General features: G+C 37.4%; 1 protein-coding gene across 1 annotated transcript in view; it reads right to left on the reverse strand.

Annotated features, from left to right (window-relative positions):
- LOC113095894 (forkhead box protein J3-like) overlaps positions 1-14,251 on the reverse strand; it is a 93,827-nt gene that overhangs the window by 22,404 nt on the left and 57,172 nt on the right. Inside the window, exon 3 of the mRNA XM_026261214.1 lies at positions 4,517-4,591. Within this exon, the coding sequence (XP_026116999.1) occupies positions 4,517-4,591 (75 nt within the window). The remainder of the gene's footprint in view (positions 1-4,516; positions 4,592-14,251) is intronic.

Consider the following 14,251-nt stretch of genomic DNA (forward strand, 5'->3'; position numbering starts at 1 on the left):
CAAGTGATTTAACATTTTTAGTTTTTCACTAACCATGCATAACATTTTTTTTCTCAAAAATACAATCATGTACATGCATGCATTTCACATATTATTATAGCCCAGTTTGTGCTGATTACAGTGATATTAGACTTTACCCATTTAGATATTTATAAGAAACTGAAAAAAGCACAAATGTCAGGGCATGACAAAACTTCTCAAGGCCCCCAAAATACCCTTAGACTCCAGAGGGTTAAATAACTGCTGATAGTGAGCTATGATCGCTCTTTCAATAGGAAAAAATATCCCACCTATAATAGTCGATCTCAACCGTCTGGCTGAGGCCAGTCTAAAAAGACGCTCAGGACAGTTGACAGAACGCTGCTGCGTGTCGACATGAAAGTGTATCATTTTCACATGTTATTAAGCCTTTCCACTTGCAAATGTAACCATTCAAAAGATGTTTAAAGCATTCAAACACAAGACGGGGAAAAGCTGAACTGAGTAGCTGCCTGGTTACTGTTTTAATATGTTGGCTAACGTTACATGAAGATGAAGAATTCTGTCAGGCTATTGATTGATTTTCCCCAGATAAATTTAATAAATAAGCATTGGCTGACATTGACTGTCTTCTTTTTTCTAAATGATCATCTAAGATTAAACGATAATGCAAAGCAAGCATACCTTGTTTTGTTTTTTAACTATTTTTTGCAGAATTCATTGAGGGATTTGACTGTGTTCTTCATAGAATAAGTATTGTAGGCTATCATATACAGTTTTTTTTTTTTTCTTACCATTTTTTGGGGGTTTTCTTGCTTTTAGTCTAGCTATTATTCGGATACAAACTTCAGTTTAGATGACAGTCAAATTAGTCGTTGTGCACATCCCTAACATATAGGGGTGCATGATAAATATCGGCCAATAACCGGCTTTACTGACGATATTTATTGTGCACCCCTACTAATATATATATATATACACACACACACATATATGGTCAGTTTGGAGAGCAAACTAGAAAATATTTACTAGCCAATGGTGATTCAAATGCAAAGGTGTCCATAGAGGGTTTTATACACACATGTAAATCCCAAATTGAATAATGAATGTATTTATGCAATTAATGTTCCCTAATGCAATGACTTCGATAGAGTGCAGCATCAAGCAATAGCATTAGCCACAATAATATGCTGCATTCAAGTCAAACTTTGTAACATGATGCCTAAAAAAAAAATTTTAAACAATTTTAACTTGCCACGGATTACCCAGGAATATGCATAATGTATCATTAAGAGTGTTGTGATATGTGCAGCATGTCAAAAGCATATCATGACATTAAGAGAATAAATAATCATACTGTACACATTATCTATTCTATGCAAATTAATAAACAGCACACAGCACTTGAGTTGAGAGGAGTGCTCATGTGAGTCATGTGAAAGGGTCATAAGTTTCTTTATAAATTCTAATATAGCACAAAGCAGCCTAACAATGTTAAATGTTACAGGTAGTGAGTGCTCCCACACAATAAACAAACTAGGTAAGTACGTACAGCTACTCCCTAACAAAGAGTTTAACAAATAGAGTAACATGATCTTCAGAGTGCATTGCCATTTATGCATTATATTCCAGCATTAGACCAGCAAAGTTCATAAGGTGCAGGAAAAATTCACTTGTATTAAACATTTTCATGTTCTTTATTTCAATTTAAATACTCATGTTCCTGTAATAGATGCAGTGCGATGAAGGACAGCTGAAGGTGACAGAGAATGCAAGCAGTCTACTAGACTTAGTAGATGTAATTTAAATTGAAACTACTGCAAGACACTTTCACTGTGGAAAGGGAGGCTGAGCAGCTTTTCTTTTAATTAGCTGAAAAATCTTGGAAAACTGAAAACCCCTGGGAGGGGAGTTATCTGTAGGTTGCAACACAATCCCTAAAGAGAAAGCAACGTTTAAAGAAATCTATGAAAACGGTTTACATGAATCTGAAATATAGGGCAATATAATAAAATTGTATTTGGCTACTTCTTTAGATTATACATTTTGGCTGAACCCCAAACTTAACAGCTATTAAAGTAATAAGCTAAAGAACATTAATTTGGGCTGCTCGGTTATGGCAAAAATAATAAACATGATTATTTTGGTCAATATTGTAAACACGATTATTTAACACGATTATGAGGGGCCACATGACCACAAGTTTATATGAGTGACTTATTTAAAGATATATTTCCTGTTAAATAAGGTTGCTCTGACATCTACAGACCAGCGGAATTTCAAACAAACAAAAAGTCCCTTATTGAAAATAATTGAACTGTCCATAATAAAAAAAAAGCAGAGGACAAATACAAGAGAATAAGAAGACACAAATGAAACAAACTGTGCTTTGTTTTTTTTTTTTATGAAAGTCTCAAGCAGTATGATTATTTCATTATTCATTATACTATTTATTATTAATGTCTCATTTCAGTTTTAGTTTGGCTCTAGTTTTGTATTTATTGCAGTTTATATGAAAAGGTTCATGTGGCATGGTACAGCCTACAGAAATGAATAATCAAACATAGCCCACTGTCACTTTAAGAGCCGCACGGATCCAAATTACTTTTAAACGCATATTTTAATTAAAAATTATTTACGTCCATTACATGACCGATGAAGGTATATATGAATAATCACCATGTGCAGCATTTTGATATTTTTGCATGTATTTAAGCAATAAGACGCGCACCTTGAACTAAATGATGACTTTGCATGACCGTGTTCTGTTCTGTCTCTGAGCACATATCTCTTCCTGAGGAGCAGCGCAAGTTCTCTTTTACGCTTTTAACATAATCAAATACACTTTTTATTAAAATTAAGCACGTCCCATTTTGCAAATGTCATGTTACATGATTTTACAGATTTTGCACGGGAAATTTGGCTTTTATGGAGGAATGAAAGTGCAGCGCTGCAAAAGGGGGCGGAATGGGGCACAATAATCATTTTATCTCGATTGTTGCATTTTCATAATCGTCGGAGTCCAAAATCGAAATTGATTAATTTTTTTCGATTAATTGCACAGCCCTAACATTAATACACCTCCCTTCACAATGACCATCCCAAATACAGTAATTAAAGGATAGTTCAAATAAAAAAATATATTTTTCAAAATGGACTAGTAAAGTAAATTTATAACATTTAATTTTGTAAGCGACTTACAAATGAGAACAATATAAATATATTACATACTATTGTTCAAAGTTTAGGGCTGGATTAGCATTAAACTGATAATCAGATAAAGGATCATGTGACAATGATGTCTGGAATAACGTCTGCTTTAATATATGAAAAAAAATATTAAAATCGAAAAGAGATTATTTAAATTAATATTTCACAAGATTACTGTTCACTTTTGATCAAATGAATTCAGCTTAAGAATGAGCATAAGATATAAAATAGAGCATAAGCATAAATACATGTATTTGCTGTGTTTTGCAATGGTTTAATGGTAACTAACAAAAAAATCTGATTTCTAGTGTAAATAATCGGTAAGACAGTCTCAAAGCAGACTAGACCTCTCTGACCAGAAGTCTACTCAAGGGCAAATGTGATCGTATCTGCCCCAAAGTTCAGCATTCCTCATTCTCAGCAGCTTCCGTGGATCACAAAGGTGAAGTGAACAATAGTTTTTGCCATCTCTAAGAAACAAGCCTCAGTTACTACCTCGAACAAGCAGCAGGGTCCATATTCCTGCCATATTACAATATTGATGGAACATATCAAGAGAGCCCCGCGCAGCTTTGAAGTTCTCCTTCCAGGGGGAGGGATGTGTGGAAGGAGGCAAATTCCAAATTGAACATTAGGGATGCAAGCATGTTGGCCGTGTATTCGGAATAGAATCCATCCAGCGATAGATTATTTTGTATTTAGTGGAGCACATCCCAGGAGTGTCAATATCAGAGGATTACAGCAAACATGAAATTAGCATTCAGTCCCCATCCCCGGCATGCCTCGGCTCTTCCCTTCATGTCGCGCTGTGAGTATATGTGCGTGAATGCGCTTGCAAAAGATGGCTGAGGATACAGAAATGAGTGTGTGCTATTCGCGGTGAAGGCATTATATGGAAAAAAAAAACATGCCAACCAGGGTTCATCAATGCTGTATTGATGAAATGCGTGTTATCAGATGTGCACGCTTATTTTGCAATCTATATAGCTCTGCACTCTGGCCTACACATGAATCAGTTTGGGTTGTTTAAGCTCCAGCGGGCCAGGCTAGCAGTATGCCAACTGAGGGGAAGCAGGTGGTGGTCTTCCCCCCTCTCGTGCAGTAAGTGCCGGGCTGAAGTGCTTTCTCCTCTACCCGAGAGAGCTCCGGAGAGTGCTTTTAAAACGTTACTGCGAGTGCTCGCTCTCATCTATTTTCACAAGGATACGTATGCATTTTTAAACGGGCGAATCTGCTCTTGAAGCGACATTTTGTTTTTAACAAATGTACAAAACCTGAATTTCTGAATAAAACAGCACTACATATGGAGGAAACAGAGGACGCTTACCTTTCCCGGGTCATCTTTGGAGCGAGGCACTTTGAGAAAACACTTGTTCAACGAGAGATTGTGCCGTATTGAGTTCTGTAGGAGGAAAAGGAGACAGAAAAGTGTTTAGGTTGTTTATAGGTTAATGAGACTCCCGCATTATATTTCACTACAATAGTATCTAAAACCCTCATTTACATGCAGCCTATAGCGCGCTGTCAGATGGCGGTGTAGCAAACGCGAGTATGTAGGGTCCCTGCAAATAAGAGAATATGAATAAAACACTGGGGTATTATAACCCAGAGCCTGCGTCATCTCTTCTACACTATGCAAAGCAACCGGGCCAGAGAAATATATTAAAGAGATTCATCTTGCTGCAGACGACAGGCTCAAAAAAAAAAAAAAAAAAAAACATTCCTGTACTATTAAGACAACTGCAGAATACTGAGACTCCTAAACTCAATAATAAAACCCCCTGACTCAACCACTTTTAACTTCACAGAGATTTTTCTTAATTTTGGAGATTCCCACACGTCCGAATGAACTAAAATTCATGTGACAAATAAAAGTCCCATATACTGTACATGAAGGATGTCCTGAGGTTAATCAAAAAAAAAAGAAAAAAAAAAAAGAAAAAAAAAAAGAAAAAAAAAAAAAAGAAAAGATCCAGTTTAATAGCATAGTAATTAATTAATCATCCCGTTCCTCAAGGGGAAATAAATTATGCAAATTATTTTTTTCCAACTTACACAATTCTTTAATGAGCAAAAGGTAATTTTTCAGCATGTGAGGAATGAATCAGCAGGAGGCGGCTTGAACGCACATCATGCCTTAATGCTCGGCGTGTTCCAGCTGGAGCTCAGCCAGCCACTTGGCTTAAGACTCCAGAAATGCACAGGTTTTGAAATCATTTGACCAAATTGTATTGACAGATGGCTGTGATATAAAAGCTCTGGGATCTTCGCTTGAGCTGGTCCGTTGTGGAACGAGCCTACCGCGAGAGAAACACTCACGAGAAAAGAGATTAGATGAAAATACCAAGCAAACACACAAACTATGTTAATATGTGAGGAATTTGTGTGAAAGAACTATCGTACAACATCGAATGAGGGCAATAACAGGCCGTTTCCACTGGGCTGATCAGGGTTGATTGCAGGTGCATGTTAGATGTTTAGCAGTGGACTGAAGAGAATGGCACATCAAGGTAAGGGAGACTTCCAACTGCATCAGCAGTACCAAAACCATTAGCAACAATAACGGTGAGCTCTACAGGACAGCTGAACCTGATAGTTCAAGAGATGCACTCATAAAACAAAGCAAAGGCGGGTCAGAGCAGTTTATAACCCATCGCTGAACCCGATGTGCTCGACGCATCTGTCCACAGACCTTAATCTTGTAGCACATTAAAACTTTAGCAGCCTCAGCAACTCTACACACTGCAATATCTGAAGTTAGTCAGGCAGACAACATCACAGTCTCTCCCTAAAAAAATAAAAAAATAAATAAATACAATGTCAACTACTTAAGCCTGTTCTGTAAAAGCAATGTGCACTTTGGGCAATTTGAATGCTTGAGTACTTGGCAGATAAAACAGTAGAGTACTTGGCGGAGAGGGCAGATGGAACAAGATCTTTCTTTTTTTTTATTAGTATAAATATGCATCAGATGGAGATGCTTTTGCAATTTGAAGAGGTTTCCAAGACCACTGAATGAATGAAAAGGATCACTTTCTTGTTCAAAGTAATGATTCTGTGACCAGCTTGTATCTGGTTAGGTGGCAACTAGCTAAAGTGAACATGGAGGCCAGACAGGCAGGTCTCTTTCCCTGGCTGTCACACGCTCGCTTTTGTCCTACACTGCTTAAACCTCCCTCTCTCTTCTCTGTCTCTCCCTCTTTCTCTGCTGGGGGCCGCAGGGTTCAAGGCTGGCTCAGCAGGGCTTCTGCAGACAGACACGGCTAATAAGCACTACTGCACCAGTCCAGTCTGTCTCAAACTCTCTATCAGGGGAACTAACCAGGAGAGCCGCAGGGCCAGCTGCCAAGTTTGAGTTTGAGTTTGAGTGTGTGTGTGTGTGTGTGTGTGTATATGAGAGAGAGTGTGTGTGAGAGAGAGCGAGAGAGAGAGGAGAAAAAATGACCAAAAGAAGTGGAGGTGTGACAGCTTGTGTGTGTAAAAGCCCACTCTTGAGGTTATCAGTTGGATCCTGTATAGTGAAAGCTACCAAATCCAATGCAGGTTACGAACTTTAGCAACACATCATACATGATCAATAGGGTTTTGCTATAAACAAACTAAGCAAATTGTTTTTATTTTATTTCAGCAAGAACTATATATCACATAAATAATTATATCACTTATATAATAGATATTTTAATATAAATATTTTAGTAATAGATGTTTGCATTCTGTATGTCATTTAATATTTGAATATATAAACATATGTTAATATTTTAATAACATTAATATACAAACTTATTATAAATATTTAAATAAATGTTTGCATTCCATATTTAATATACAAATACAAATCACAAAAAAAAATGTGATGTCATTGGCAGGCGACAAAAATGACACTATAGACACAGCCCGTGTCACTGGTTGAAATTGCTTATTTTTCTGGATTTAAGCATTCTTCAAAATATTTGGGGTATTTAAAGTACACTGTATTTTTTGAATATTTTAATAAAAAAATCCTACATATTGTTAGACAGCAGAGAGGACTGCTTGTCTGTGCCTGCTTGTAAACTGCAGATGAAACACACCCATTTTTTTGACCCTGCATTCAACTGGAAAATGGGTTTCGATTTTGAGGAGTTATCAAACCAGTGTCTGTCTTATTTATTACTTATGTTAACAAGCATGTCCTGTCCGACAGCATTTTTACATTCACATGTAAAACCAAAGGTCAACAGGTCACTCCTGAACATAACAAATGACTTAAAAGTGTGTAAAAATATTCGACATCACATAAAATGATGTGCAGCTCAAACTGCTGAATGTTTTTTTCTTGATTGCATATATTACAGGTGGAGCTCAGAAGCACTGCAGTGCAGTGAAATGATGAAGAGGAGGAGGAAGAGAGCTGTAGGATTCATCGAGGATGAGGAGCTACAATGAGAGGGTCAGACACTGAGCTCTGTGGGAGTGCCTGTCCATTACCGTCTCGGTGGGCTGAGATGTACCTGCATTCCACAGCAGGAGTGCTCTCTCCTAACCCCCGTGTAAACGCGCTCGCTGACAGTCAGTGCACCCATCCGCCCACTCACCCCTGGCCTCTTGCCCACCTCTCCCAACAAGACAGAAGGGCAGGCGGGGGAAAGTGGGTCAGGCTGACCTCCTTGTCCTGAGTATCAACCACTCAGCATGAGTCAAAGGGACAGGCCGTGTCGCAGTGGAGTTCTTCATCAAGGATGTACCACAGTTCCCTGCCTGCTCAGCCCAGGGAGCCCAGGTTACAAAAGAACATCCCATCAGTGCTCGCTAATTCAGCCTGACTTCCTCACTCTACATACCGTGACACAGAGGGAAACTTTAAATGCCTGAAGATCTCAATGTAAAGGGTCTCTATATGTGTGTGTATGTGTGTGTGTGTGTATATTACTGGGAAGTAATGAAATATGTTCATTATAGTTAAATAAATAACAAATAAAATAAAAAATGCCTAAAATGATGTGATCGCTTTACTATGCACATGGTAGACCCTCAGTTTTTGAATGTCCATACTATTATATTAAGATATTAAATATAATTCACAATGTGTGGCCATCATTTTTTGACAGCATGGACAACAGCTGTCATGGATGTTTTACAGCACAAAATCTGATTGAACGGATAAATAATGGTAATTTTCATTTGTTATTTTATCTGTAGCTCATAATAAGTAGAATTATGAAGTGAAATAAAATAGCGCTGTAAGATTCTATTCATTTGAATGAATTTGAACAAATCAATGAAAGAAAGAGAGAGAGGGAACATGTGAGTGAGTAGCCTAATAGTGAAGCTTGCTGGTTTAATTACAAAAGCCGCTAAGTCATCATCTCATTGCTGAGAAATATAGCTTTTAATAGCAAAGCTGTTGTACTTATAAATTCATGGGGTAGGGATTGAAATGTGTCCTGAATGTTGCAGATTTTGTGCGGATTTTTTACACACATGCAACAAATTCGGACCGGTGTCAGATGTGAGCAATAAATCTGACTTTTGTGCCAGTGTAAACGCAGCCTTAAATCACCAGAGTGATTACTCTGAATTCAAATTTCATATGAATGTAAAATGTTTGAAAACTTTTAGCCAGTGATGCAACTGGTGATTATCTGTCTCTTAAAAAAAAAAAAAAAAAAATCAACAAAGGAAAAGTTTTTCCCGAATATTAGCACCGTTGCAAATGTGATACTGATTTCATGCAATTCAAAAAGATATTAACTGACTTCTATTAAATAACAGTATTGTCTAATTTGCTCTATTTTACCAACGAAATAGTTCAAAATAAGCAGAGTTTATGTACATTAAGTGCAAACAGCCTGCCCTGCTGGCAGAGTAGCTGCACCCACCAATGTCTGGTGGGAACAAACATCATTACAAAAGACGCAGGTTTAAAGTCTCTATGAAAGACTGAGTTTTTTGGCTTTTATCATGAATATGTTAGCCTTAGGGTTTTCTATAAGTTAGTTTAATCTAAAGCAATGACAAAATTCGTATTTAGATTTAAGCATTCAGAACATCAACATCAACGATTCTGATGACATCACCACGCTTCTTATCAAACTTTGTAGAATCAGATGCTCTCTAGAATCCAAAGCGTTCTGCCCCTACAATATAAATATACACTGAAGCTCAGTCACTTGTTCACAGAATATTAAGGTAATCTATTAGACTGTGGCTGTCATAAGCTTTATCAAGCTCAATAGCTCTAGCCTGATCTGATATAAATTAAATGCTATTGGCCATTTAAAAAAGGGGGCAGAGTTGCTCGATATGTCCCGTCCTGTCTTTCTGTTTCAGTTGAAATTACATCACCACACAAAATAATGCTGCGCATTTCAAGCCACTTCAGGGGACCTTTAAGAATAGCAGCTGTTTCTGTCCACTGTACACATTCTCACCCATCCCATACAGTATTTTATGTTTCCTCTCTCCAATGCATTCCATTTCTCTGACATTGGGCTTTTCTAAAAACTGTGCTCAAGTTTCCTCTTCCACTGCAGTTCCTGACAAGCCTTTTGCAAACACAGAGACGTACGCAGACATTTCTTAAGCTTGCAATATCTCTACACACATTAGGGAATGTAGCACGTTGGCAGACTGTGTTTGTAGTGGGTGTGGGAAGATGCTGAAGCTTTTCTTTTTCGTGTATGTGGTGAGAGGAGGCACAAATGGTGCTCTTAACTGGACCCATAGGCTCGTAGACTAAACCTGTGAAAATATCCCGCACCTTTGACAGACAAGCCATGCGACTGCTGCCTGGAACTGCATGCAGTGTGGTTTTAATCCACTTAAGAGCATGGAGAATCCCTCACCCTTGGCCACAGCAATGAGGACAGCATGACTGAGTATGAGAGAGGCTGGAGCTGATAAGGCGCTAAGATGTGGGGGCCTCTTGTTAAATGACTAACAGGAAGGCATCTTACTGTAGCTGTACCTGAACTTTGGCACTGTTCACACCTGGTATTTACATCAGTTTCAGGTGACCCTAGCACAAAAAGACACCAAGTACAATAAATATTAAACAATACTGTTTGGCATGCTAATAAGTTACGCAAGTGTTATACATGTAACTTTATAGTTCAAATAGACACTTGTTTTCTTTTAAAGCCGCAAGTATAATTTAAAGTTTCAGTACTTCTTGACAAATTACTATTTACTGTACAATACAAATGCAACATCACATGGTTTTCTACCTCCTTCTGTCATTTTGCTTTAGACGTAATTACAACACGTTACGAATAGATTTTTATTAATGCGAGAAATGTTTTCCATTTAAATATTAAAACTTTTACGTCACTGCAAAATAACAATCTACAATAAGATTCCATTCATGTATGTATAGTTATTCTTCATTAAAAACGGATGACAATCACTTGAGAAAACACAAAGTGGAGCAAAACGGCATTTCTAACTTCAGCTTCAAGACAAACAGCCCACAATTGAGCAGCATTGGATGACTAGTTTAACGGTTTCTCAACTCCATTTTTCAAGGACTTCAAAGGTATTCGATCTCTTTACTCTTGGCATCCAGTAGCACTGTGTTGGCATGCAACGTTTTTAAAACCCATTCGTTCTCTGATCTTTACTCGCGTATATGTCGTTTTAATAAAACATGAAGGCTTTGCTAGCTGCAGCAAAAATTAATGCCAAGGTGAAAACCACAATAAACATAAAGAGCCCCATTACACCGAGATCTGAATAGCTTGCAATGAGAACGAGTTGAGAAGCGCCACGGTCAATACTGGCGTGATGTAATGCTGCGTGAAGTGTACTCTGTGAAGTATTGCGATAATTAAAATTTGCAGATGCTGTACAAAGTATAACACCTTGGGGAACTAATTCAGGGTTTAAATTAAACCCATCTTTCATGTAAAGTATGGTAATTTATAAGACTAATAACACATGAGTACTGTGGTAAGTGAGCCCTGAACAGATACTAGACCAGACAATGCATGCATGACACTGGCTCTTTTTGTGAATATTTTTCTTCATATTTTTTCTTCATCTAGGCCAAATTAGCAAAGATTCTGAGGAAACCTTGAGGTCGGAGCCTGCGACTGTCAAATATCAGATGGAAGTCTCTGTATTTCTTTGAAATACACATAAGTGCTGATTAAATAAATAAATAGCCTTAATCTCTTTAACCATCTTGAGAGTCGGAAAGCATGATCCTCTTATTTCAAAAGAAGTGAAAGTATCAATGAAAGTCTTCCAAAATGGACTTCCTCCTCTATTTAAGAGCGTAGCTGTATATGTGTCACAAACACTTCACAAGGTTTTGCAAACTAAACTGGGAAAAGTTTTCAATAGAAATACAAAAAAAATCAATCTCCAACTGTGTGATCAGGGTTCAGAGAGACAAAAGATAACTATTCATTCAGATTTTCTTTCTGAATTAGGCTGGCTTGTCATCCAAGGAGCTTTTAAAGCAAAAAGCGCTCTAAGACCCGAGCCATTTCATATGACCTGACCTCTCTCTGGAGATTTCAAAACCTTCCGTATTGTTTTTTACATGTGTTCAAGGCTGCAGTAGTTACCTTAGATTTACAGCAGAGAGACCATTTAAAACAGCAGACATTTAATAAGGATTTATTTTAAGTGTTTTCTGAAGAAATTCACTGGTGTAATTCTGACTAACAGAAAAAAAAACTCAAAGAGGCACTTGTCTGGAGATTTTAATCAATGTCCTGTAAAGCTGCACTTTTAGCAAGGCACCTTCATACTTAAGTGCCAAGGGCTAAACAACAAGGTATTTTTCAAATAATCTAACATCCTTGAAGAAAGCCAAATTTCACTGAATTCTGCATTGCTCTGATTTACAGAAAACACATTTATAGGATTAGCTTGACTAAATTCTTCTGTGCCTTGTAGTGATTGGTAGACAAAACAAAGAAAAAAAGTCCTTCTACATCTAGTACAGCTAGTCACTCACACATGAAATGACACATGAATTCCCTACATTATGCAAATCAGATATTCATTGAGAAATCAAACATTAAAAATTGCAATTTTACACATGCTTTCTCATTTCTCAACATGAAAAATTTTCTTTGCTGTAAACATTTTAGATTCTGAGGCAAGTGATCTGTACGTAATGTAAATGTTTTTGTAATTCATTCAGAACAAGAGCTAAGAAATGTCTCAAGCAAAAGCGCAGAAGTATTTTATACCAATGAAAACATTTCCAAATGGGCAAGTAATCCAGTAACACCAAACTGGTGGTTGAATAAAACAAAAGCCATTTTGTATTAGTCCAGTGAAAATCAGGAATATCTCACAGAGGCAGACAGAGAACCTGGCACTTATGTGTGGCATAGCTGCGTTGAGTTTTAAAGAGAGAGCTCTTTGCTACACTCTCCTCAAAGGAGCCGCAGAATGTTATGAAAGATTGCAAAGCAAAGAGACGTCTCCCAGTTTATCCTCCCTGAAAGCCTTCGTGTGCTCTCAGTTCCAGATGAGCAATCTGATGAGAGCCATTTGTCAGGCCCTCCTCTTAATTATCAGCCGGCTCAGAGCGGCATCCTGCAACAGCCACTGACAATGGCACTTTGGGCCTTATTCACTACTGCCTCAAAACTGCTGTCAGACAGAGACACAGGGAAATAAAAAGGGTTTGTCTAAGAGTGGAGTGAAAGATACTCAGCATAGTGAGTTTAAAACACTTGCACATTCTTCTTGTCTATTATAGAACTGAAAGTTAGATCCAGTGTCTTACCATGCCACATGGATTGGTGGGAAGGAAAATCACTTAAATTTTGTAATTTAGATCCTTGCCAACAGATAAAACAGGGTTAAAGAGCTGCGTGGGAGAGGTCCCTTTATAATCAGGGCTACGAGGAAGAAAATGAGAAGACAACTGGGCAGAGAGCAGATGATATTAATGCTGGGGGGAGGGGGGGGGGGTGTTGGTTTGTGGTTAGCTTCAAACAGCGTTTAAAAACTATAAGTGGTAAGTGAGCATTCTATTCAAACAGGAGTGAATCTGTGGTATTTTAAGGGTTGTTTACAACCATTTTAAATAAAGAGACATCATAGACACCATATATAATAAATATCATATTATGTATAGTAAGTAAACAACCCTTCTCCTTTCACCATAAGGCTGAACTTACATAGTTTAGTTTCAAAAACGCAATTTAAAATATCTCCTGAAGGTCTGTCATACACATTTTACAGTTAACATGCAGAACAATATGCTGAGAACTCTAAAAAAAAAAAAAAAAAAACAGTTCTGCACGAAAACCATATTTACATCATATTTGAAATGATCAGGGTTTTCTCTTGAATTTGCATACTTTGTCATTGCACAATTTGTACAACGAGATTCAATTTGCAACTCTTTGTGGTAAAAAATAAATAAAACATTCTCAGCTTAAATGCTCAAAACAGTGAATCTAATCATCATCGAGGCAAAAGTTGGTTCAAGAATGAACACTGCTGATATAATCGTATCGCTATCAAACCCTGAGCACATGTTGGCTGCTCATCTTTTAGGTAAGCCATATCTGCATCATTTTTCACATCAGTCTATTTCCGATATTTGCATTTTAAGCCATTATAGGCTGATTTCGATAACGTTTCATTAATAGCGTGCATCCCCATTACAAAAAAAAAAGAAAAAGAAAAAAACAACTACAACAAAAAACTATTCCTTACTGGGGTTGGGTGCTAAGAACTCAGCCAATCATATCGGGCCAATCCCGATATATGCATTTTAAGCCATTATTGGCTGATTTCAATAATGTTCTGATAACACTCTGATATCTGTCACTCTGTTGTCTTATTAACAAACAACAACAAAAACGAATCCTTACATTTTAGAACCGGTTCCAAATTTCCAAGAACCGGGGATCGATAATACACATGCATTTTGATTAATGCGTTGACATTTTAATGTGATATTTTTTTTTAACCATTTAAGCACAAGATGGAAAATAACTTGCATGCCATGCACACATCTAAATAGGGCTGTGCGATTAATCGAAATCGAATCGTAATCACTGCTATGTGGATGCGATATTACTCTGTTCCAGAACATATGCTTGACTGT

This window comes from Carassius auratus, unplaced genomic scaffold (genome assembly GCF_003368295.1).
Source record: "Carassius auratus strain Wakin unplaced genomic scaffold, ASM336829v1 scaf_tig00215808, whole genome shotgun sequence".
NCBI lineage: Eukaryota > Metazoa > Chordata > Actinopteri > Cypriniformes > Cyprinidae > Carassius > Carassius auratus.